This window comes from Azolla caroliniana, unplaced genomic scaffold (genome assembly GCF_043228905.1).
Source record: "Azolla caroliniana isolate FFs.n. ecotype wild unplaced genomic scaffold, voAzoCaro1.0.p SCAF_3, whole genome shotgun sequence".
NCBI lineage: Eukaryota > Viridiplantae > Streptophyta > Polypodiopsida > Salviniales > Salviniaceae > Azolla > Azolla caroliniana.
Genome location: NW_028230438.1, coordinates 12,048,547 through 12,074,622, shown reverse-complemented (window position 1 = coordinate 12,074,622; position 26,076 = coordinate 12,048,547). Strand labels below are relative to the sequence as shown.

The window sequence follows — 26,076 nt, the reverse complement described above, 5'->3', positions numbered from 1 at the left end:
TAAAAGTGTTCACTGAGCACGTCTTATGTACAGACTGAGTATTATTGTTGAAGATAGTTTTTTGTGTCTTCTCTCTCACTCTCTCTGTCTCTCCCGTGTATACCGTGTAAGCTCAAGCTCTCCATTAAACTTGAGTTTCCTTCCTTTTGTTCGGTCTTCATACTTGCTTCCGCACGTTATTTTCTACACGGATTACCTTTGGAAGAGCTCAGCCGGGATGAGTGGAAATGACTTCCGATACAAAGTTATATCACAAGGAAGCCGACAGACTCTAGGACATGTAGTCCGGAGTGATAAGAAAGAAGCGATATTACATGAGGCCCACTACAGATTTGTCGGAGGAGACTATGTCGGAGATGCCACAACCCAAAAGATATGGCGCAGTGGGCTATGGTGGCCGACAACCATCAAGGACACAGTCCGGTACAGCAAGGAATGTGACTTATGCTAAAAAATGGGGCAACCAACGGAGCAAGCCCGGATGCCACATCAACCAGTGTTGCCGTTGGAACCTTTCCAAAAGTGGGGGTTGGACATTGTTGGACCAAAACCACGCGGGTGCGTCGACGAGTGTGCACGCCGATGGCAAAATGCTTTACACGAAGGATGATAGGCCCCGTGGTCGTGGTGGACGAGGCGGATCGGCATGAAATGGATGCAGCCGAAAAGAGAAGAATGTACAACACAATCGAGATGCCGGAAGCAATTCCGAACCCTCCGCAAGCAGGGGGAGTCATGGCGGCGCCGGAAGACGGCAAGAGAAGACCGCACCGAATTGTTGGTATTGTGGCAAGAAAGGCCAGAGGGAGAGCGAGTTCTGGAAGAAACAAGCCGACTCGAACAAAGTTGGACCGAGCCGAAGAGACATAGAGAGGCGTCAAAGATCACACTACGCAAAAGGCTCTGAACGAACCGGAAACAAATCAGGCCCAGCCTTCGTAATGAAGCATAAGGCCAATTCTATGGCCGTGAACACCTCGAAATCAAGCGATGTGTGGTATGTTGATTCTAGAGCTTCAAATCATATGACGAGCCATGAGGAGTGGTTCTCATACTTGGAGAAGCCGGAATCACGAGGGGTTGTCAAAACGGCAGATGACACCCCGCATACCATCGAACATGTCGGTGAAGTTCCCCTCAGCCACGTCAGGCAGAAAGGGAAGCTTATGAACATGTTGCACGTCCCGACAATAATGAAGAACTTGGTGTCGGTCGGTTAGATCGTTGACCAAGGTATGCAAGTTCGATTCACGCACCTCGGCTGCTTCGTAGAAGAGGAAGGCAAAGTGATCGCGCAAGGGCGTCGTGAAGGGAGGATGTTCATCCTCGAAACCAATAATGCGGGCACCGTAATGTTCGCGAAAGGACTAAAGGTCGAGTCAGATATCGACCTGTGGCACAAGCGGTTCGGCCACGTAAATTTCCTGCGGCTTCGCGAGATGTAGATGAAGAACATCGTTTTCGAATTGCCGAAATTTCGGGGCCGTAATGGCCAAGTCTACGAAGCCTGTCATATGGGAAAACAACACCGACTTCCATTCCCCGACGAGTGTACTCGGAGCCGTAATCCGCTCGATTTGATCCATTTGGATGTGTGGGGACCGACAAAGAACGTGGGTCTCAGTGGAAGCCGTTGCTTTGTAACCTTCATTGATGATTTCACTCGGCACACGTGGGCATGCACTATCGCAAAGAAGAGCGAAGTTTTAGCATGTTTCCTAGAGGTGAAGAGACTCGCGGAAAGGGAAATAGGGCGTAAAATCAAATGCCTACGGTCCGATGGCGGGAAGGAGTACTTCTCCAACCAGTTCACATGTTATCTACGAAAGGAGGGAATTCGACATGAATTCTCATGTAGATATACACTGAAGCATAATGGCGTAGCCGAGCAGAAGAATCGGACAATTGAAGAAGCGGTCGGGGCAATGCTTGAAGAGAAGCATATGCCGAATTTCTATTGGGCCGAAGCCGTGAAGACGGTTGTCTACCTGCAGAATCGGACTTCTGCTAATGGAGGAGTGTCGCCACATGAGTTGTATTTCGGAAAGAAACCGAATTTGGCACACTTGAGGATTTTCAGTAGCATTGCATATGTGCATGTGCCGAAGGAAAAGAGAAGGAAGTTGGACGCCAAAGCCGAAAAGTGCATCTTAGTCGGCTATCTAGACAAACAGAAGGGGTATAAATGTTATAACCCCCGAACAAAGGAAGTACGCGTAAGTCGAGATGTCGTGTTCGACGAATCCGCTTCGTGGTACTTGCCTTCACCTCCAGTACCTCAAGACTCCATTCCGATTTCTGACGAAGAAATCAGCGAGGCTGAAATGCCTCCACATGATGAGGACGTCGGAGCTCTGAGAGAGAGTCCGATCTCATTTTGTCTAAGCGGGCCGAATAAGGGGTTGGGCTGAGATGGCCAACCAGATGATGAGACGGCAAGTAGTGGAGACTCGGCTGTGACGTCCCCGCGTAAAGAACCGAGGACACGGTTTATGCGTAAAGAGAAGGGCAAGAAGAAGACGCCGGAATACGATTTCGGTAGTGCCAAGTCAGTTCGAAGCGAATCTGACCTCGAGCCAATTGAGAAGGAACCTCCACAGAAGAGGTCGAAATCGGCCGAAAAGATTTCGAAATCGGCCGAAAAAATCACGAAATCAGGTAATCACGAATTACACCGATCTATCCGCTAGAAGAATCCCATAAAGAGATACGGGTATAATGAGTACATGGCGCACCATTACGCGTACATGACGCGAGTAGCGGAAGTGCGTGAGCTGGAGAGCTACGCAGAAGCGGCAAGGGATGCGAATTGGCGTGCCGCAATGGAGGAAGAGATGCACGCATTGGTGGAAAATGAAACCTGGGACCTGGTTGACGCACCGAAGGGTGTAAAGCCGATCAGATGCAGATGGGTGTATAAGGTGAAATACTATGGCTCTGTCAACCGTTACAAGGACCATTTAGTAGCTAGAGGCTACGCGCAGAAGCACGGCGTGGACTATGATGAGACCTTCGCGCCTGTCGCGAAGATGAATACCATGCGAGTCCTGCTAGCCGTAGTCGCGGCAAAGGGGTGGCACTTACATCAGATGGATGTAAAGAATGCGTTCCTGCAAGGTGATCTTGAGGAGCAGGTGTACATGGTCCAGCCCCCCGGATTTCTATCCGAACAAAACACCTCGGCAGTTTGCCAATTAAAGAAGTCCTTATACGGACTAAAGCAAGCCCCACGAGCTTGGAACGCAAAGATTACACAACAATTGCGTAGGATGGGGTTTGCGTCGTTGAAGTCAAACTCTTCTCTATTTGTTCGGCGAGGTCAATATGGATTGGTCAGTCTACTCTTGTACGTTGATGATTTAGTCATCGCCCGTGCCGACCATGAAGTCTCAACTTGCGGCATCGTTTGAAATGAAGGATCTCGGAGACCTTCATTACTTCCTCGGGATCGAAGTGATCCATACCCCCAAAGGCATATTGATCAGCCAGCGTCATTACGCGCTGAATATGCTCTTCAAGTTCGGGATGGCAAATTGTAAGCCCATCTCGACCCCTCTGGATAGAAACGCAAAGCTTCGCCGAGATTCAGGGAAGGCGTGCGACCCGACACGGTTCCGACAGATTGTCGGAAGCCTTATCTATCTGACGATTACTCGGCCAGATCTTAGTTATCCAATCGGCCTAATCAGTCAATTCATGTCGCAGCCTACGGCCGAACACTTTCAGTGCGTGCAACGGATACTATGTTATGTCAGCGGCACGAAAGACATGGCATTGTTTTATCGGGCAGGCGTAGCCGAACAATTAGTCGGCTACACGGATGCCGATTGGGCCGGAAACGCCCACGATCATAGATCCACATCCGGATACGCATTCTCTCTAGGAAGTCCAGCGATTGTGTGGAGCAGTAAGAAGCAGCCGACAGTAGTGCTATCGAGCACGAAGGCCGAGTATCGAGGAGCGACTGTCGCTACGTGCGAAGTCATTTGGTTGAAACGGCTATTACAAGATATGCATGTAGAGGTGTCTGATCCGACGACGATCTAATGTGACAACCTCAGTAGTATCCACCTTGTGAAAAACCCTGTGTTCCACGCCCAGACCAAGCACATTGAGGTGCATTACCATTTTGTCCACGAGCGGGTCCTTTCAGGTGAAGTCGAATTGGTGCATGTTCCGACTGATCGGCAAGTTGCCGACATCTTCACCAAGCCTATTGGTCTCGACAAGTTACGACATTTCTCGGGTGAGCTAGGGTTGTGTCACCTCGCCACGCCGACCTTGAGGGGGAGAAAGAAAGAACAGGGACAAGAGAGTGAAAGGAGCGGAGGTAAGCATCACGACGGAAGTGACCGAGATGCGGAGTCGGATGGAGAATTTGACTTCGAACCGGCTGAAGAAGCCGAAGACGGAAGCAAGGATCGTAAGCATAAGAAGGAGCTGAGGACAGCCGAAACATGGGGAGATAAGGCCAAGATTAAGACGTGGTCTGATGTAGTCAAAGGCCTAAAGACAAGAGACGAATTGGAGATAGCCAATTCGGATGAGAGCGGAATTGAATCGGAATTGTTCGATTCAATCGAAATGTTCGATTCGGATACACCAAATCAACTGAAGGCCATGCGGAGAAAAGGGCAGCGAAGGATGCGCCGACACCGTGACAACAAGGGAGTTGAGAAGGGCCGGTTGAGCAGACAAGCCGACCGGAAGGGCCGAAGCGCATGGAATCGAATGGGTCGAGGAGCACGAGCGAGGCGTGAAGCCGATGGAACCAGAGTGTAGATCCGGCGGAGCAAGTGGAACCTCAAGTTGAGTTTGAGGGGGGATGTTCAGAGACAAGCTCAACATTCGGTGCGAAGTACGCAACGTAACCCAGTGCGTAGACTGGGTGCGTGAAAAAGTACGCACAACAGGGCCGCATCGGTGTGGAAACCGAAGAGGTCGTTAGAGCGTTACTCCTCGTAAAGGAATAATTTTGGGAGTTTGTGTAGTCGGCTCATTTATGACCATTCAAGTTCAATTACTATCAGTACTTGTGTCAGCCCGATTGTCAGGGCTTGTATATAAGGTGCTCACTGAGCACGAAGTATGTATAGAATAGAGAGTCATTATTTTGAATCGGAGTTTTCTTTGGTCTACTCTCTCTCTCTCTCTCTCTCTCTCTCTCTCTCTCTCTCCATCTCCATCTCTGCGTTTTCTATGTTTTACCGAACTGTCTTATTCCTCCGAATTGTGTACTCAGTGTTTACGCACACGCTTCCGCACAACGTATTCTTTTACATTTGTAAATAGCCCTAAGTTCATATAAGTATAAATATGACTTAGGGCAATCACTTTGTGTGTGTTGTGGTGTTGTTGTCATATTGTTGTATGTGTATAACTGTTGTATAGAGAGAACAGAGAGAGTGTGAGAGGAGATACAGAGCGATATACTTGTTGTAACCGCCGCTTGGCAAAGAAACAGAGCTCGAGGTCGTTTCCTCCGAGTCTCTGATTGTACCTTTCTCATATAGTGATAGTTTGGAGCTTGTGGGCTCCCGTGGTTTTTCCCTATTAGGTTTTTCCACGTAAACATCTTGTGTCCTCTCTATCGACTCGTGTGTGTACATGCGTTCACTCCCTACTTCCCATTACTGTGTTTGATTCTCATTGGAAGTGTTCAAGACTCGGCTGTGGACGAGCTATATTCCGCGCTATTCTTTTCAAACTGGTATCAGAGCAAACAACACAGGAAATGGAAGAATCGCTCATCGGCATGTTCAAGCTCACTGGCTCCAACTACTCTGTGTGGAAGTCGAAGATGAGAGATATGCTAGTGGTTAAAGATCTTTGGTTGCTGGTTCAGTTCGGGGACAAGAGATTGGATAAGATTGACGCCACATTGTGGGAGGTGATGCACATGAAGACGACGGTGTCGCGAAAATACGACAAAGATACATGAACTCGAGGTAGGACCCCAGGGCCTCCAACCAGAGGATACCAGATTCGTACGTTTACGTTTTAAGAATTAATCGAAATGACAAAGTTTGATCATTTTCATTAGCAAAAGAAAAGAAAATTACAATCTATCCCGAAATTGGGATTCCAAAAGTTTTAGCTCACGAAGATTAATAGAGTAATAGATTAGCAAATTAACGGAGATATGGCTTCGATAAGAAATTTAGGGTTTTTTGGCTTTGATCAAAAAATTAGGGTTTTTGGCTTCGATGAGAGATGAATTCCATAAGATAATTAGGATTCTTGGCTTTGATGAGAGATGAATTCCATAAGATAATTAGGATTCTTGGCTTTGATAAGAGATGAATTCCATAAGATAATTAGGATTCTTGGCTTTGATGAGAGATGAATTTCATAAGATAATTAGGATTTTTTCTCTTTAAGATAATTAGGCTTAAGAGTTTGTTTGTTTTTCCCCCCACTCAAAGATACCCTTGCATGAGGAACTCTAGTTTGCATCTTTAGTTCAATTGCATGCATCCACATGACCATTACTTTACATAAAGTTTGACTTTAGTTGCATGCGTTCACATAACCTTTACTTTACTTTAGTTCGCCGCATGATCTGTCCGGTTGCATCTAGCCCGATCCGTCCGGCCCGGTTCCGATTCAGGTTTCGTCGTCATCCGTCCAAAACCATTAGGAGTAATTAAGCCACATCCATCCATTCGGACAGTGTAACCCAAGTCCAACCTTGAACATTCTATATGCTTCACACATAGACATAATGTAATAGGTTTTGGCTCTCCTTATATAATCTGGGATCCGATGTTGTCCTATCTATGTGGTATATCTCACAATTTTGTTTTCCTCTTCTTCTCAAACTTCACACACACATAACTTGATACTTGTTTATCCGTTTCATGTGTAATAAAATGTGTTGTGAAGCTCTTGAAGACATCTATCTTTCCATATCAAATCATTAAACTAATCTTAAATAATTATTTTACTAGTTTTCATATCGTGTGTGAAAAACCACACGACAACGGCATACATCCGGTGCTTCATCAACATGAACCTGTACAACAACTTCAATGAAGAGAGCAAGGCTCATGAACTCTAGGAGAAGATCGGCATCATGTTCTAGAACAAGAATGTTGTCAATCGGGTTTCGGTATTCCGGAAGCTAGTGAGGCTCCGGTACCAAGACGGCTCCAGTATGGCGGAGCACATGAATGCCTTCTAGGGACTGATACACCAGGCAACCTCGTTGGAAATACCTCTCTCCGATGAGGTACTCACATTACTCCTGTTCGGTTCCCTCCCGGATAGTTGGGAGACGTTAATTGTCACGTTGGACAATGTCGGGCCCGAAGGAAAGTAGTTGTCCCTAGCAAAGGTAAAATCAAGCTTGCAAGATGAAGAAGCTCGCCGGAAGGACCGGGAGTCCGGAACCGATCCGAAGGCCTTGGTCACGGAAGATGACCACAACCAGGGAAGAGGCCGGTATCGGAGTCCCCAAAATCGGGACAAATCGAGGACAAGGTCGAAGTCAAGGGGGAGGCCCACGTGCTTCTATTGCATGAAGCCGGGACACTTCCAGAAGAACTGTCGGCACTTCCGGAAAGAGAAAGAAACCGGCACTACCGATTCGAAGAAGAGTTCAGACCGAAACGATTCGGACAAGAGAGGCCTGGATCAGAAAGGAATGTCGGCAATCGCGACAAGTGAAGAGGAACTGATGCTCATTACAAAGGAGAATGAGTTAAACCTTGTCGGCGATGAGACAACGTGGTTTGTCAACTCTGGAGCGTCGTTACACCTGACACCGGATCGGAAATGCTTCTCATCCTACACAACCGGTGATCATGGTTGTGTCCGGATGTGGAATGAAGGTACATGTCGAATTGTCGGCATAGGAGATGTGTTGTTGACGACACCAACCAGATGCAAGTTGCTACTGAAGGATGTCTGACACGTTCCGGAGGTTCGACTGAACCTGATATCAGCCAGTCGGCGTGATGATGAAGGCTACACAAGTAGCATCCAGAACGAAGTCATGAAGTTTAGCAAAGGGAGCCTAATAGTGGCTCGAGCCCGGAAGGTCAACACGTTGTATCTGATGCATGCCCGGATATGCCGAGAAGAAGTGAACATAGCATCTAACATTGTCGGTGAGTTGTGGCACAAAAGACTATTTCACATGAGTGAGAAGGGGATGAAGAGACTTGCCGAAGACAATCTCATTCCGGTGAAGGACGTGCAACTTGAGAAGTGCACCGATTGTCTTGCCGGCAAGCAAAACCAAACCTCCTTCCGGTCAAGACCACCGATGAGATGGAATGCACCACTGGAGCTAGTTCATACCGATGTGTGTCAAGTGGACACGAAGTCACATGCCGGAGCGCAATACTTCATGACGTTCATAGATGACCACAACCGGAAGCTATGGGACTCACCACTGAAGACGAAGGATAAAGTGTTATCCATCTTCAAGGAGCTCCACGCAAGAGTGGAAAGAGAAACCGGTCGGAAGCTGAAGGCGGTTCGAGCATATAAGGGAGGAGAATACCAGGAGCCGTTCGAGGAGTACTACCAGTTGAAGGGAATCCGGCTCGAATTTATCGTGTCGAGACGCCAGAACTAAATGGGTTGGTCGAACGGATGAACCGGACCGTAATGGAGAGATTCCAGAGCATGTTGGCACATGCAAAGTTACCCATTGGGCTGAGGCACTGATGACGGCGACCTATGTGATAAACAGATCACCCTCAGCACCCTTGGAAGGAGACTCACCGGAAAAAGTATGGACCAGTAAGGACGTATCCTACCGGCATCTGAAGGTGTTAGGGTCTCTCACATATGTGCATGTAGCACAAGACAAGAGAGCAAAGCTGGATCCGAAGTCCAGGCAGGCCATGCATATTCCTTGGATACGACGATGATGAGTTCGATTACCAGGTGTGGGATCTGGTCGACAAGAAGGTGTTCCGGAGTCGAGACACAGTCTTCATAGAAGACAGGACCATTTCTGACTGGGAGTCGGAGACGAAGGTGATGAATTCCGGATCATCCAATGAAAACCGGCTTGAGGACATAAGGACATACCCGGTTGAAAACTGGATGTTAGTTGATAACCGGATGACATTCGACGAACTGGCCGAATATGAACAAGAAACCAAACCGACCGAGGAAGAAGAAGAAGAAGGAGACACTAGAACCGGACAAGATCCCGAATCGGATGAGGATGAGGAACAAACGGAGGAACCGGTAGTCAGAAACCAAGGACGGAGATATCCTCTCCGAGAGAGAAGAGCCCCCCAGAGATTTCCGGATGCAGAGCATGTGTTGCTAACCGATGAGGGGGAGCCGGAAAGCTTCGAAGAAGCAAAGAGAGACGCCCACAGCCGCAAGTGGTTGAGTACAGTGCATGAGAACCACACATATGAACTGACGGAGTTGCCGAAAGGGAAGAGAGCACTCCGGAACAAGTGGGTGTACAAGCTGAAACCGGGAGATGTCGGAAATCCACCAAGGTATAAGGCCTGAATCGTGGTGAAGGGCTTCTAGCAGAAGAAAGGAGTGGACTTCGATGCGATCTTTGCCCCTATGGTAAAGATGACATCCATCCGGACGGTATTGGGAATAGCGGCAAGCATGGACCTCGAGGTAGAGCAACTTGACGTCAAGACGGCATTCCTCCATGGTGACCTCGAAGAAGAGATCTACATGCATCAACCGGAAGGATTTAAGAAGAAAGGGAAGGAGCACCTGGTGTGTTGGTTGAAGAAGAGCTTATACGGACTGAAGCAAGCTCCCCGGCAATGGTACCAGAAGTTTGACTCCTTCATGACCGACCTGTTAGGATTTCGGTCCCTCCGGATAGGATATGAGTACCCGGATGATGAAGGCCCGGTGAGAACTGGATGTTGCAGGAGGTTCTCACCGGATGAAGGGACATATATGTAAATATGTTCCAGAGAGCCCACTGGGGCTATATTTGTAAATAGCCCAAAAGTCATATTAGTATAAATATGACCTAGGGCATACAGTGCGTGAATTACTGTGTAGTTATTATTCTTGTATAGAGTTATTGGGGTAACTGTTGTACAAAGCGTAGCAAAGGAAAAGAGAGAGAGAGAGAGAGACAAAGTGAGTCTCTGTTGTAACCGCTGCCAGGCGAATATTGAGAGCAAGAGGTCGTGGCCTCTGTGTTCATCTGTTGTATTCCTCTCTACATAGTGATAGTTGGAGTTTGTGAACTCCCATGGTTTTTCCCGTTTAGGGTTTTCCACGTTAACATCCTGTGCATTCTCTTCTGTCTGTGTACTTACTTCCATTGCTTATCTTTCTATGTTTGATTATCATTGAAGTGATCTAAGTCTCGGTTGTGGCCAAAGATTATTCCGCATAGTTCCTGTCACAACCAAGGGTACCGCAAGACGCAGGCCGATCACTACGTGTTTGTGAAGAAATTTGGCGGAGGAGATTTCCTGATACTTCTCCTATATGTGGATGATATGTTGATCTTCAGACGAGACCAACGCAAGATCCGGATGCTGAAGAAGGCTCTAAACCGGACCTTCTCAATGAAAGACTAGGGTCCAACAAGACAGATATTGCGAATGCACATCATCCAGGACCGGTCGAAGAAGTTGTTGTGGTTGTCACAGGAGAAGTACATGACAAAGGTGCTTCAAAGATTCAACATGTCGGAGGCGAAACCAGTCGGATCGACACTTCCGGCAAATTGCAAGTTGTTCGGAAAGCAAAGCCCGAAGACAAAGGCAGAGAAGACGAATATGATGAAGATACCATATGCCTCTGCTATCGGGTGCTTGATGTATGCGATGGTGTGTACCCGACTGGACATCGGTTACGTTGTAGGAGTAGTCAGTCGGTTCATGAGCAATCCCGGAAGAGAGCACTGGAACCCGGTCAAGTGGATACTCCGGTATCTGAAAGGCACCTCGAGAATGTGCCTCCGGTTCGGCTCCGGTAATCCCCAGCTTGACGGATTCATGGATTCGGATATGTCGGCTGATGCGGATACCAGCAGGTCTACATCCGGATATGTCATGACTTATGCATGGGGAGCTATTTCATGGCAGTCGAGGCTGTAGAAGACGGTTGCGTTGTCAACTACGGAGGCGGAGTACATGGTAGTTGTAGAAGTCGGCAAGGAGATAATCTAGATGAAGGACTTCATCAGAGAGCTAGGAATCCAACAGAAGGAATATCGGCTCTATTGCGACAGTCAAAGTGCCATCCACCTTGCAAAGAACGCGGCCTACCATTCCCGGACAAAACATATCCAACGGAGGTACCACTGGATCCAGGAGAGAGTAAAAGATCAAGAGTTCATGTTGACGAAGATCCACACAGAGGAGAACGGGCTAGATATGTTGACCAAGGTGTTGATAACCGACAAGCTGGACGCGTGTCGAAAGCGGATCAAGCTGACGAGACATCCCATGCCGGAGTGAAGGGGGAGATTGTTGGGAAATTGGTCCCTCCGGATGGGATCCGGCTATGGATGAAGAGGACCCAGTGAGAACCGGAAGAGAAGAAATACTTGCAAATGTGTTGAGTAAGCCTATTAAGGCTATATTTGTAAATAGCCCTAAGTTCATATAAGTATAAATATGACTTAGGGAAATCACTTTATGTGTGTTGTGGTGTTGTTGTCATATTGTTGTATGTGTATAATTGTTGTATAGAGAGAACAGAGAGAGAGTGAGAGGAGATACAGAGCGATATACTCTGTTGTAATCGCCGCTTGGCAAAGAAACAGAACTCGAGGTCATTGCCTCCGAGTCTCTGATTGTACCTTTCTCATATAGTGATAGTTTGGAGTCTATGGTTTTTCCCTATTAGGGTTTTCCACGTAAACATCTTGTGTCCTCTCTATCGTCTCGTGTGTGTACGTGTGTTCACTCCCTACTCCCCATTACTGTGTTTGATTCTCGTTGGAAGTGTTCAAGACTCGGTTGTGGCCGAGCTATATTCCACTCTATTCTTTTCACTTAGACATTGACATTTCATTGAGTTTTCTATTTTGATCTACCTAAATGTGATCATTGGAATTTGGAAAGATGATCAAAGTATTTTTGGAGTAGGTTGTCAAAAGGCATGGTCATTAAAATTATAAGATGACTACATTGTAATGCAGGGATAACCAATCCAATTGATAATTGTTGTTAAATGATTGAGAAATTATCATAACATAAGATCGACACTAAGTGCATGTTCATTTCTTGACGTGTAACTTTTACACAAATAGTGTTTATGCTTAATAATTTCATAAAAGTTTACTCCCATACCTTCTAATGTGCTAATTGAAGTGTTTACATATCTTTCTTTCTCTGAAGTGTAACAATGTATCTTTCTATGTTAACATGTCTTTCTTTCTTTGAAGTGTTTATAACAAATTGGAATTATGGTCTTGCAGAATGTTTGCCATTGGTCATAATGGTTGTTTTTTTGTTCTTAGCTAACTTAGCAAACTTTCTACTTCATTTACTTATCTCATTATCATGTATTTGAAATGTGCTAATTGAGCTAATTGAATTTTATAGGAACACCATAAAATGGAATCATCATCTCAAACTAATGCTGCAATGGACTCATCTTCAATTAATGTTAGTTGTGGGTCAATAAGTAGCTCAAGAAAAAGGCAACGCACATCATGGACAGATGCTCACATCATATTTTATATGGATAATGGTACACCTTGACGACGATGCCATCATTGCCACGTTTGTTGGTCTTCTACAACATCCACAGGCACTATAGCCAAGCATTTAGTAGAAAATCATCGTTTATCAAGCGACCCAGACCAAAAATCAAGTATATCACAACACATTCAATCTTCAATTTAGTCTGCTAAAGTATCTCATGTTTTAGCGAAGAAAATTGATGGTGCCATCACGAAGTATATTGTGAAGGGAACATTACCCCATGCACATGTGGAATCACCTGAATTTAAGGAGTTCATACAACAAATTGTACCCAAATATCAAGTAAAGACAAGACGCACGATTAAGCGTTCCATCCTAGAAATGTATGTGGGGTTGCGCCATCAGGTGATAGATTTGCTATCGAAATGCCAATCAAGATTTTCCATAACTTTTGATGGTTGGTCAAATAGTAGTCTAAAGGGCTTCTACTCAATGACACTTCATTGGGCATGTCATGAGACAGCAAGCTCGAGGTCAATGTTATTGGATTTTGTGCATGTATTTCCAAGTGTTGGATCAGGGAAGCGTTGTGCACATGCCCTCTTTGCTCGACTTCGATCCTTTGATATTTCTAGTCGCCTCTTAGCTACAATTTTTTATGGAGTGAGTGATGCACAAGTAGCTGCAAAGGAGTTGAGCATGTTATTACAAGATGAGCATGGTAAGGAAATTTTGGCTCCATCACATATGTTAAGATGTATGGTACACACTTTTCAATTGGGTTTCAAGGCAACATTAGAGGTTATCTCACCGTCAACAAAAAAGTTGAGAACAGTGCTCCATACTATTAGATATAGCAAGGTTCGAAGGGAAGTGTTTAGGAAGTATGCTAGGATGGTTGAACATCATGAAAGGAACCCCCAAGGCTTGATGTTGTTACAAGATGGAATTCTACCTTGGAAATGTTTAGGCAAGCTATCAAGGATAGAGATGTATTGAATTTTACAATTTCAAATTTAACAATATCAAGTGATTTCAATGGTTATGTCTTAACTAGAGAAGATTGGAGTCACATACATGCCATGGAGGAATTGGCTAGATACACCGACCGAGGTTTCTACTTTTCTAGGAGGGTCAAGATATCCCACATTATCACTAGCATCACTAGCATATAATTGTTTACTAAATCATTGCAATCAATTTTTAGATTCTTCGCTTCTAGGATCATCTAGATTCACACAAGAGGTGCTTCAAAGAGCGTTTGAGAACTGCTTACAATATTTAATCAAGTATCAAGAATCGTTAAAGTCTATTCCATCTCGCATAACAATGTTTCTTGATCCCAGGTAATGCTTACCTTTATGTCGTACAATTGTCATCATGATTTCTGATTTTTTATTAGAGTTTAAAACCGTTTTATTTGTTTTATAGATTGCCTCTTCCAAATAATCATAGATATTAAGTTGGTTGAAAGCATGATTGAGTCCCATTATCACTCATTCACGAGTGATGTTGAACCTCCTTCGGCTTCAACCACAATACATGAAAATGATAAGAACTCTAAATTTTGGAGGTTAATGGGTGTAAATAATAAAAGTCTTGTTTCTGATTCACGGTAAGAAATTGAGCACTTTATGAGACTTCCTTCGGTTGGCACGGACAAGGATCCTTTACAATGGTGGAATGATAATAAATCTACAATGCCTTCACTATATAGGATGGCATGTGATTACCTCATTATACCAGCATCATTAGTACCTGCTGAAGAGGCTAATTCAGCAACAAAAATGACCTTTGATAACATGATCAAACTACATTCATGCACTTTCAAAGTTGAAATGTGCATTCGATCATGAATGGATGTTTTAAAAGAATGTAATGTTCAGTTGATAGATAATTTTCACACCACTTATGCAGAACTAACAATAAATTTGGATGATCTTGTTGCTGAAGACGAGGTAATAGATTACATATTACATGATATTCAAAGGAAAATCAAGTTGTGCATACTTGTTACTTGGTTGTTTTTTATTTGAGTCTTTACTTAAAATATTTTTATTAATAATTACTTACTTGTTTTTATGTATTATATATGTACAGGAATCATGTTGATTTTTGACAAGTTAATGACAATAGTGGTTGCAATTGGAGATCTTCAAAGTCATTGTAATTTTTATTACATATTGTTTACTATTTTGTTTTTTATTCGATTCTTTAAATTTGTTATTACGAATTACTAAATTCTTTTGCGTATTTTATACTTTCAGGAATCCCTTATTCAAACATTGGAAACAAAAAGCTGGATTAAGTTTACATATGTGGTCCTATGGATTTGGAACTCTATTATATGGATTGTTGTTCTTAAGTTACAAATATGGATTGTTACATATATAGATTTGAAGTTTGAACTCTATTGTATGGATTTTTGTTATCATTCCAAAAAACATTTATCTTTTTATATTATATATTATCATTTTTCACAAATTAGCAATTATCAGAAAATGTGTTGTAAATTTCTGTTATTTTATAGTGTTCTAGTCTTTGATTTGGTTCAATTTATAGTTTCATGTTGGTTGGATTATGTCCAAAACAATTTGGTTTGGTTTGGTTTTGATTTTTGATAAATCGGTTTGGTTTTGATTTTTGATAAATCGGTTTAGTTTGGTTCTACATTTTACGTAAACGGTTTGGTTTCTCCTACCTATTAAACGGTTTGGTTTAAATGGCTTCAAAAATTTAAAATGGTTTGGTTTGGTTTCAAGGTCAAGAAACTGAACCGAACCGAAAACGAACCACGCCCATTGCTAGCTCTGGAAGAGAGTCCAATCTCATTTTAGCTAAGTGGGCCGCATAAGGGACCGAGTCGGAATGGCCAGTCGAATGAAGAGCCGACGAGCAGTGATGACTTGGTCGTGCAGTCCCCGCGCAAGGAACCGAGGAGACGGTTCACGTGTAAAGAGAAGGGGAAGATGAAGATGCCGGAGCACGACACAGACGAAGGTGCATCGGATCAGAGAGAATCTGACACCAACCGGAGTGAAGACAGACCTCAAGATTTGAGATTAGAGGTGGCCAAGGGAGCCATAAAATCGGCGAATGAGAAGATCCGTCGATCGACTCACCACAAGAAGCCGGTGATGCGGTATGGTTATAACGAGTACATGTCGCACCATTATGCGTACATGACGAAGTTGGGGGAAGTCCGCGAGAGAACTGTTGTACCGACACGGTATAACACGAGCTATTAGTCGGCTATAATGATGTTGATTGGGCCCGGAGATGCGTCGGATCGTTGGTCGACATCAGGTTTCATGTTTTCTCTCAGAAGCGCGGTTGTAGTGTGGAACAACAAGAAGCAGCCGACAATGGCCTTGTCGAGCACTGAGCTTGAGTATATAGGAGCCACCATCGTTACATGTGAAGCTATATGGCTTTGGTAGCTGCTACAGGACTTACGCGTCGAAGTTCCCACTCTGATCCCGATCTACTACGACAATATCAGTAGCATGCAGCTGGTCAATAACCCCGTTTTCCATGCTCGCACGAAGCAAATAGAAGTGCATTATCACTTTGTGCGCGATGGGTGGCTGTTGTTGGGCTACCCTGTGGCTGCACCTCCAACCCAATGTGGGACCTTCTCTGGGAGTGGGGTGGAGTGGAGTGGAGTGGGCCCCTTCTTTGGCGAGTCCCAGTTGAGTTCGGGAGTGTGTCCCGGTCGGTTCGGTTGGGATACCACTGAGGAGAGTGTGTGTTTTCATGTATGTATGTATGTATGTCAATGTATGTATGTATTGTCACTTGTGTATTAAAAAACAACAAACAAACCGGGTAACCCTTTTCCTCTCTGTATATAACTTATAACCCTCTCGATAAATCCCGTCTCTTTCTTTCGACCTCTCTCTGTCTCTGTCTCTCTGTGCTCTCTGTGTTCGTGTGTGTTCAGCAGCGCCTACAGAGAAGAGAATTTAGGGAGTGTGAGAATTTGTGGCCCCTCCCCTCCTCTGCCCTGTTGGGTTGGGTGAAAGAAAGGCGAGTTTCTCGAATGGCTCGTCGTGGTGGACAGAGGAAGCATCAGCTGGGTGGTCCTCCTTTCGGGAAGAAGAAAGGCAGACTTTCACACACTGCTAACGCGGATGCATTCACTGAGGATCTCGATGACGACATCGATAAGTGTAAAGCTCATTTCTATTTGGTCTTTTTCTTCAACGTGGAATCTTTTGAGGTTGATTTTCTTTATTTTACTCTGCTTTCTTTCTGTATATCTTATGATTTTTTTTTTCTATATTGTATTTGTATGGTCGTGTTTTAGTTCACAAAGGGACTGACAAGATATTGTTGGATGTCGATGACGACAATGGTATGGTTCTCTAATTGTATTTGTTCGCTGCTCAACCAATTTCCTTTTCATGCATTAATCGCTATTGATGGATGAAATAACAACAAATTATGAGAAAATACATAGCCATTCATGAAGACTTCATAGGTTATTGTTGAATTTCATTCCCTTTATAATCATTCCCCAATTCTCAAGCTCGAAACTGGACCAATGTTTTACTCTTCCCACCCTTGTTCATGCTCACAAATAGGAATTGAAGTTAGCAATTTGCTCACAAAGCTCTCTTAGAGGATTATGATTAAATATTATGTTTTGCTAGAATAGGAGAGTAACAATCTAACACTATGCATCTGTCCATGTAATCTCATTTTACTCACACCCTTGTTTGAAACTCGTAAATAGGAATGAAGTTAAAACATCATTGGTGAATAGACATATCATTGTATTGTCTATAGAGATGATGAGCTTAGCTTTTACCTTTAAACATGGTCATCAAATCCCTATGGATTTCATTGTCACTACAGGTTCTCCTTATTTGTTTTCTCCAACCCATACGAGTCTACTGTTTAAAATATATATGGATCCGTTGGATATACCACATTAATTTGAATGATCAACCCCTTATCTTCTATGTATCTATAAAGCAATCTCTTCTATGTTCATAATGGTTGTTGTTTTCTCCCTCTGTTATCTTTTTCAAATTGGTATTTCTGTTATCACATTTCGTCATGTCATATATTTCAAATTAAGAAAAGCATAATATGGATAAAGAAGATAGTCCATGAAATCACATTAAAAGCATTTGTTTTTGTTTGTTTGTTGCACTTTTAAACTTTTTGTTCTTTTTGGTTCTAGAGCTATCAGAAGGTGACATGGAACAACCTGTCTTTAATTTGAAGGTAATCGTTCTTGTTTATCAAAGTTTTGTCATTTTTAATAATAATGTTTCTAGAAAACAATAATGTTCTCCTTCCTTGTATGCAGGGGGAAAGCAGTGAAGACGATGATGTGGTGCGGTTTTTTGTTAATTGTTAGCCATATTCTTTGTTTTCACTTATCTTTTAGTAACTCCGACTTCTCCTTCAGGTAACTGATGATGATGAGCTGGATGAGGAACAACTTTCTGGCCTTGCAGCTAAAAGTAAAGTCATATCATTTGCTTAAAAGGACTGGCTACATTGCCCACTCTTTAAATCATGTTATATTCTTTCTAGATGAAAGTTAAATAAATCCTCAAACTTCATATCACATAGCATTTTTGCGGATTTAATTAGTTGCATATTTGTCAACTTGGTGTGGATCAATATTTATTTTCATGTAATCATGGTTGTTCTGGTAGAATGGTTGCTGAATTTCCCTGTATCACAGTGGCTAAACAAGCGAAGCTCTTGAGACAGAGAACAAGTTTGATGGTGGATGAAGAGGATGAGGAGGAAGGGGAGGAAAAGAATGACAAAAAGGCGCCATGGGGCAAGCGGAAGAAAATGTATTATAGTGCTGATAATGTTGACTATGAGGTGAGCATGATTGACGATGGTAAACAATAACATACACGATTATCTGCATATTTTAGCATGTGATGCAGCCATATTGTAAGCATCCTTCCTGTTTCTTTGCATCCACTTTCTTGACATAGTATATTATGTCTTCAAGCATGTTAAAAAGGAGCCAACTATTTCATAACATTGGAGCGTACATATATAGAGAGAACTCTACATATTTTTCTATTTCTATAGACTTATTTCTCTATATGGTTCTAATACATGGATGTTCCATGCCGAGTTGTCAATAGTCTAGGATCTACTCCAGAAAACAAGTGCATTTACATATGAAAGAACTGTAGGTAAGAGCAGATAGCGATAAGTCAGTTATACATATGCTAAAATGTACGTCTTGTTATTTTTGTGATACTTAATTATTGCAGTTACAATCAAGTGATGAAGAGGCACCTGTAGAAGAGGAGGCTGAGGCTCTTAGGCTGCAGCGCCTAAAAGCAGCGTCTCTTCGGCCTGAAGACTTTGAGTTATCTGATGAGGAAGATGATGTGGCAGATGGTGTGCCTGATGAAAATGAGAGATCACTTCAGGTACATATTTCTTTGTTTGAAAAGAAATATAGATTTCTACGTTCATTGGATCTGTGAAAGTTGTATAATGTATATATCGTTGGTCTTGTGCTATTGCTATATTGTTAATGTCTCAATGTGTATGAGAAGCCTTGTTGGAAATAGAGAGTCCATTCTCCCTAGCAGAAATAAACGAAATAGTGTGTATAGTCTATATGCATACACATACACATGCACATACAGATTTGCATATTCAAACACATACAGACGCGTATGCATACCCATGGGTGTTTGGGAAATACATTAAAGTGGAGCATACCTCCTGATTGATAGACCATTGGTTTATCCTCAGAAAAGTTTGTTGCCACAGTTTCAGCCTTTGTCACTTTGAGGTTACTCATGGTGCTCGCCTTGACCTGATTACCTCCTCAGTCTGGAGTTGCCTTCTTTTTTCACAAAGTATTTCTAAGTAGCTAAATCCTTCATGAATCTGGTTTGCATGATTGTCTTTCTATCACATCTAGACCATGACAATTTTACTTGCCTTCCAAATTATTCCTCAATCTCATTTACTTAGTTCTCTCTTTATGTTCTAGGCATGTGACACCAACCTTTAATAGTGAAAGGTAGATAGGATTGCCAATTAGTAGCCCTCGGATGAAGAGAAGGGCCGATGTTCATCCTTGACGACAAAAATGTTACATCTGCCATGCAGAGGGTCAGAAGGCTGTGTCTGACTTCGAAATGTGCTACCAGAAGATTGGCTGCAGGAACCTTCAAAAATTGTGGGCTATATAGAAAATAGGAGTTGTGAGTGAACTCCCATACCAAACTTCAAGTAAAATCAGATATCCAATGTGTGTGAAACATGCCAATATAGAAGGCAACACTACCATTTGTTTCATAAAACCAGAGTATAAATAGTGGACACTTGGACATTATCCAGTCAAACGGATGGTATCTGTGTAGATCGCAACATTCAGGGAATATCATCAGTGCTACATTACCTTCATGAAGATTTCTCCAATGATTTGGAATCTGCTGCAAATGTATTAGGTGGAAGAGGTGCTGATGATTGTCTATCTGTTGAATCAGTGCCTTGCCATTGGAGTGCAAGAATGCTGTGGTGAAGAGAAGCACATGCCTCACATGTACTGGATGGAAGTCTTGTTCACTTCTGTGATGCCTAACTGCTGGACTTCACAATATGGCCATGCAATAGCAGTTCTAAAGAAGTCAAACTTGTTACACTGCAAAGTGTCCAGCAGTGTAGCTTGTGTGCATCTATGGCACAAAGTACAGACGAAGCTAGATCCAAAGATTGAAAAGGACATCTTTTTGGGTTATTCACTTGAGCAGAGGGGGTACAAATTTTCAGAACCCTCAACTTGTGAGGTTCATGTAATTGGAAACATTGTATTTGGCAAGTCATAATCATGACATAGACCAAAAGTTGCTGGTTTTAGGGTGGAACTTGTAAAAGTGGATATATGACCAAGCAAAACACTGCTGGATATCTGTGGCAACAAATTCAACTTGAAGCATTTTGAGTGAACTTGGTGAGCATCGAGCATATGAAGGTGTACAGTAGACCAAAACTGGAATGTCTTGATCAACTCCAGACAACCTGACAATGGCAAAATACCACAACCATCTTTACAGGGAAGTCGGAAGCAATGTCCTTCCACTTTCTCGGATTGTTGCGCACAGTGTGATCAGAATGCCAGTCCATTTATGTATATGAGGTCATCACCCCAATATACTTTGAAATTGGCAGTCCATTCTGGATGGTCACTTGACACAACACATGAGAAAAAATAACCCATAGACTTGCACATATCTGCATGTATTTCTACTTATTCTTTGAACAGATACACTGAACATATGTTTCAATCTATCTATTCTTAATTTCATTTTTGAATTATGAGGTCACTCTGTATTTAAGCCTATTAGGATGTTGTTAATGACTATTTCTAGGAAGTCGTTGAGAGACGAGAATCAAAAAGTGACAAGAGCACTATCCCTAAAGGATGGAGGATTGGTGTATCATCAGAAGATGTAAATATCTTGATTGAAGAAGTTAAAAAGGATGTCAGTGCTTTATCAAAAGAAGAGCAAATGAATGTTGTCATGAGGTATGCATTGCTCAGAGACTCTTTTCTCATTTTTATTCTTTGGAGCCATCTGCTTAATTGATATGGAGATTGTCTTTGATAGTGATGCACCTGAACTAGTTGGGCTGCTTGCTGAGTTGAGGGAAAGCTTGGATATCCTGCATAAAAAAGTTGAGCCACTATTAGAGAAGGTAGATTTCAATATGCTGGTTGTTGTGTTTGTATGTATTTTGAGTTAATCATGTAAAGGAATCCAACCTGTGGTACAATATGGAATTGGGATGCAAAAACCATTGGAAAATTTGACTTGTCATAATTTATATTTGCATTCTTAACGAGTATTAGGATTTGTTATATATACCAATATTGAAATAATCTAATTGTTTTTACTTTCCTGGAAGCAGATAAAAAGAAGTGATACTGCAAGCAGAGAAGGACATCTATTTCTTGAGACAAAACGCATATTATTGCTATCATATATTCAAGCAATTGTTTTCTACCTGCATATGAAGGCAGAAGGAAGGTCTGTTCGTGACCATCCAGTAATTGCACGCCTTGTGGATATCCGAACTCTCTTAGAGAAGGTGAATATTTGTGCTTCTATTTCTGCTAATTATGTTTACTTTTGGTTTACTGATCAATACATTTCTTTTTCTTAGTTGCAACCAATAGACAAGAAGCTGCAGACTCAGATATCTGAACTCATGAATTTGAATATCGAGTCTCTTGGGATGAAAGGAACAATCAATAATGGTGATGTGAATAATAAATCAATTATTGCGGTAGTTATGCAGCAGATGGCTAAAGTAAGTGCAGATGATAGAGTTCACCATTTCTGTGCAATGGATTTCAACTGCCAATTAAGACCTTCTATTGTACTTCTTTAATCAATCACAGGAAAATGAAGGGTCATTAAAACAGCAGCAAACATCATTACAAAGAAAAGATGAAGACACACAAACTCTTAAAAGGACATTGCCAAATGGGAATTGGGCCAACATTAAGTCTGCAAAGAAGTCGGAATGTGTATGCAGAAATTTGTCATTTGCTTTGATTGATAGATTACCATTTGAACTTTGAACGAGGGTGTGAATTGGAAAGATTACCAGCAGGACTAATGTTTTGCTAATTTGACGTTAACCAAACCGAAATAGAGGATTCCAGTAATCCTTGTAAATGATAATACAAAGACAAGAAACTAATTTTCTCGATGCCTTTGCCTGGATCTGAGATACCATAGGTGATGGAGATTAATGAAGGAATGTAGCCAAGCACTAATATTTGCAATTTCAGTTCATATATTCTATTCTAACGTTTAGAACTTCTGCATTCATTGTTTTTAGAAGCTCTGCTTTTTTTCCTGCTTTTACCGAAGCCTTTCAAATATGCTGTACATATTTTTATTGTTTTATGAACTGCTTTTAGTGTATTTCTATGCTCATATATATATCATCTCATTCTTTGTTCTTTTTGTAATCCAGGGACTATGCTTTGCTTCATTTTACTAGCGACATAAACTAAGAACTTTATTATATCTGGCTGAACATGTCATATTCCATTAGTCTCTGTCAATTGCTGTCGCTTCCTTTTTGGACTCCCAAAATACAGCTTAGTTCCTCACAGAAAGAAATGTAGTGTAAACCATCTTATTTATGGATCCAGTCATTGTTCCAGAGAGAAATAGAAGACCATGAGAGGCATGCAAAGAACCATAAAATCCATATAATGTGCATTGTTCACAATTGTGATTTTTCTTTACCTCTACATTCTTATCCCTCATTGTGATGAGATAGATTTACCTGAAGAAAGGAGAGGTGGCACAGTAATATCTAACTGGATCGATGTTGTGTTTATGTGATCAATGATCTTTCTGCAGGAGATGGTTCATTTTGAGGTAGATAATCGAACAAAATCTGTGAAGAATGGGGGAACCAACGTATTAACTTCTTGGCAAGTGTTCTATTAGAAAAATTTACATTGTTAGTATGCCAATAATCTGAAATTATGTTATATGCCATTGCAGTGAGGAGGATGAGATTCTTCCTGACAATAAATCATTACATAAGATAATCAGTAATAAAGTGCGCAAGAAAAGGAAACATGTAAGTACTTGTTGATTTCATTCTATTGTAAAGCTACTTTCGAATTTATTGTAATTTTGGCTTATTGGAAATTTGAAGTGGTAAGTTATGTAGCAGAGTCTCCAAATCTAAACAAAATGTCAAATTTATTTTCTCAGTTGAAAGTGAGTACTATCTCATGACATTCGCTGATTTTAGATTTTTTCTAATTTTATCTCAAGGTGAGAATACTTGGTTGTTAAAGGCATTCTCCCTTTGGAAGCATTTGTAGATTAAAAAACATTTTCTGGTTGCTCCTTTCAATGTGACAAATATTCATGTTGGTCTTCTACTTTACCATAAAAAAAAAAAGCTAGGAAGTTCCATTATAAATTCATGATATCATATGTGGGTAAATTAGGTAAGGCTTTTTGTTGCTATGGAATTTCCTATTAGCTGGATATTTGTGATTTACATAAAATGTTAATGCATATTATGTACTTACCTGTGAGTTGCCAAAACCTCACTAAGAAAGTCATCAAATCTGAATTCATCATACTAACTGCTTATTATCTCTTTGAGGTGGATGTCAAAACGGTCCCTCAGATCATATGATCGTACATAATATTGAATAGTTTGATCTTTGAATGTGTTTGTTAAAGCATAGCAGGTATAAGATATCATTGTTTTTCTTCCATTTCTATTCTATTCTGATACATTTCTGAGGTTTTATAATTCAATGTGTATTTTCTATTGGATAGATTGCTTCAGGAGATATGGATCTTCCTGCACGAGAGGAACTTGGAGAAAGAAGAAGAAAACATGAGGTACAGAGGATACCTTTACGTCCTGAGGATTCAGATGACGCAAATGAACAAGGACACTTGCAGTTGGAAGAGGATGAATTTTATGAACAAGCAAAGCGCCTTAAAGTGGCAAAACTGGCAGCTAAACAAAAGACAAATCTCAGGCAATTAATTGTTCTCTGTATATGCTCATTGCAAAGAAAGAGAACTCTGAAACTGAATCAACGAGTCGTTTGTACTAATTGTAAAGATAATGGTTAAAAAGTAAATGTTTTCATTTTTCTTTCCTACTGGTGCCTCCAGAACACCAATGCCAGAACCAGTGGTTGAGGAGGAGGTTGGAAAACGCCATATAACATATCAGGTAAAAACATCTACATCGTTTTGTGATCGAGCTTTTTCAAACAAATATAGATCATCTTCAATAATCCAATCTGTTTTTGCGGAACTTGCAGATGGAAAAGAACAAGGGTCTTACACCTCATAGGAAGAAATTGACAAAGAATCCAAGGAAAAAATACAAGGTTATATGATTGTCTTTAGAATTCCATATAATTTGTCATTAGAAGTCTATATGGTTGTCTTTAGAAGTCTATATGGTGCCTTCACAATTTTACATGGGTGTGGTTACAATTCTGTTTATTAGAAGTCTATGAAAGAGCTATCTGCATGTTAGTCTTAGATTCTTATTGTCATATATGTTGCTTGCTTATGTGTTATGGAGTGTTTGTTTATGCAGTTGAAACATGAAAAGGCTGTAATCCGACGGAAAGGACAGGTTCGAGAAGTCAAGTTGCTGAATGGAGCTTATGGTGGAGAAACATCTGGAATACGGACTGCCATCAGTCGCAGTGTTCGATTTAACAGCTAAATTCTGCCAAAAATGGAGGAATGTGGTAATTTAGTCTTATTATTCCTTCTCAATCATATCCAGAAGTCTTGTGTATGTACACATTCTGGTGCAGGATAGTGAATCAAGATAATTGTCCATTGTAAGTTATGAATGTTGGATGGATGTCAGCACTGTGGTTTTGACACATCACCATGGAGTTCGATTTTGATGGAAGGAAACATGAAGAAACTATAAAGAGTCTGATGGAGAGCTTGATTGAGGGGAAAAGAGTAAATTGAAACAACATTTTTTGAGTTAAAAAATCTAAGGAATCATTTCAGGCGAAAATATGCTAGCATATTTAAGAATGGGCTACATCTCTGTTGAGAACATATTACAGATGGAATGTCCTTTCAGATTTTGCAATAGAGTCCTTAAGAGTGTATTCATTAGCGAATTATGGGAATTAACTCCGCCCTTATTTATATTAGTTGCAGTTTATTGTTTATTCTAATGTTTTTGTTCCATAATTTCATCAGGTAAATCTAGATGATTATATTTGATGTTGGTTATAATTTTAAACTTAAGTTTTCATCTTTTAGTCTATATTGTATGCAACCATCTACAATTTTTGATGGAATGTAATTTATTTTTTATTTTTAGATTTGAGTCTCTTGGGAATGTCTACAATCTCTTCTATCTCTTGCATTAATGATGTTGATCACCATGCATCATTTTGAAGCGATCTGCATTACTGGTATGCTTGGTAATTGTCCCATATGACAGACATGATGAGTTGTGGAAGACACTGACTAGAATTCTGGAAGTGAAGATTTTCTGGAATCTTTGTTGAGCATACTCAAACACATACAACAAACTTCCGAGTTTTCTATTTTGAGACCCTACTCTAAATGATCTTCCAACATGGAAGTGGTGTGCAGGATAGTGGGAATGGAGTTGATTATACCTATTCTTAGGTATTTTCTTTCTCTTTTTAGCTGTTACTAAATTTGAGATTTTTGCGTAGTACATTGACAAGCACTCGCATAAAAATCCAAGAGGTTATTGACAAAGCTTCTAGTTATTGATGGATGTGTGTTGAATGTCTCGTTCTTGCAACAATCAATGAATGCATTGTTCAATGGTCACTTGAAGTGGTGACCTTAACGATTGTGGAATGTAGATTGACATATTTTTGGGGGTTATCACTTTTGAGCTTGACACTAGAATGAGAAACATCACCTTA

The 26,076-nt window shown here is 41.6% G+C and overlaps 1 protein-coding gene across 1 annotated transcript; it reads left to right on the top strand.

Moving 5' to 3' along the window:
• Positions 1-16,620: 16,620 nt before the first annotated feature.
• On the top strand, positions 16,621-25,499 carry EMB2777 (Sas10/U3 ribonucleoprotein (Utp) family protein). Its single transcript, XM_087316622.1, has 18 exons — positions 16,621-16,789; positions 16,927-16,974; positions 17,809-17,852; positions 17,938-17,964; positions 18,040-18,094; positions 18,322-18,470; positions 18,878-19,039; positions 20,996-21,153; positions 21,236-21,323; positions 21,537-21,716; positions 21,792-21,938; positions 22,024-22,158; positions 23,009-23,086; positions 23,160-23,234; positions 23,954-24,162; positions 24,302-24,362; positions 24,454-24,522; positions 24,738-25,499. Exons 1-18 carry the CDS (start codon positions 16,660-16,662, stop codon positions 24,867-24,869), a joined length of 1,947 nt encoding a protein of 648 aa, XP_087172748.1. The 5' UTR covers positions 16,621-16,659; the 3' UTR covers positions 24,870-25,499.
• The last annotated feature ends 577 nt before the right edge of the window (positions 25,500-26,076 follow it).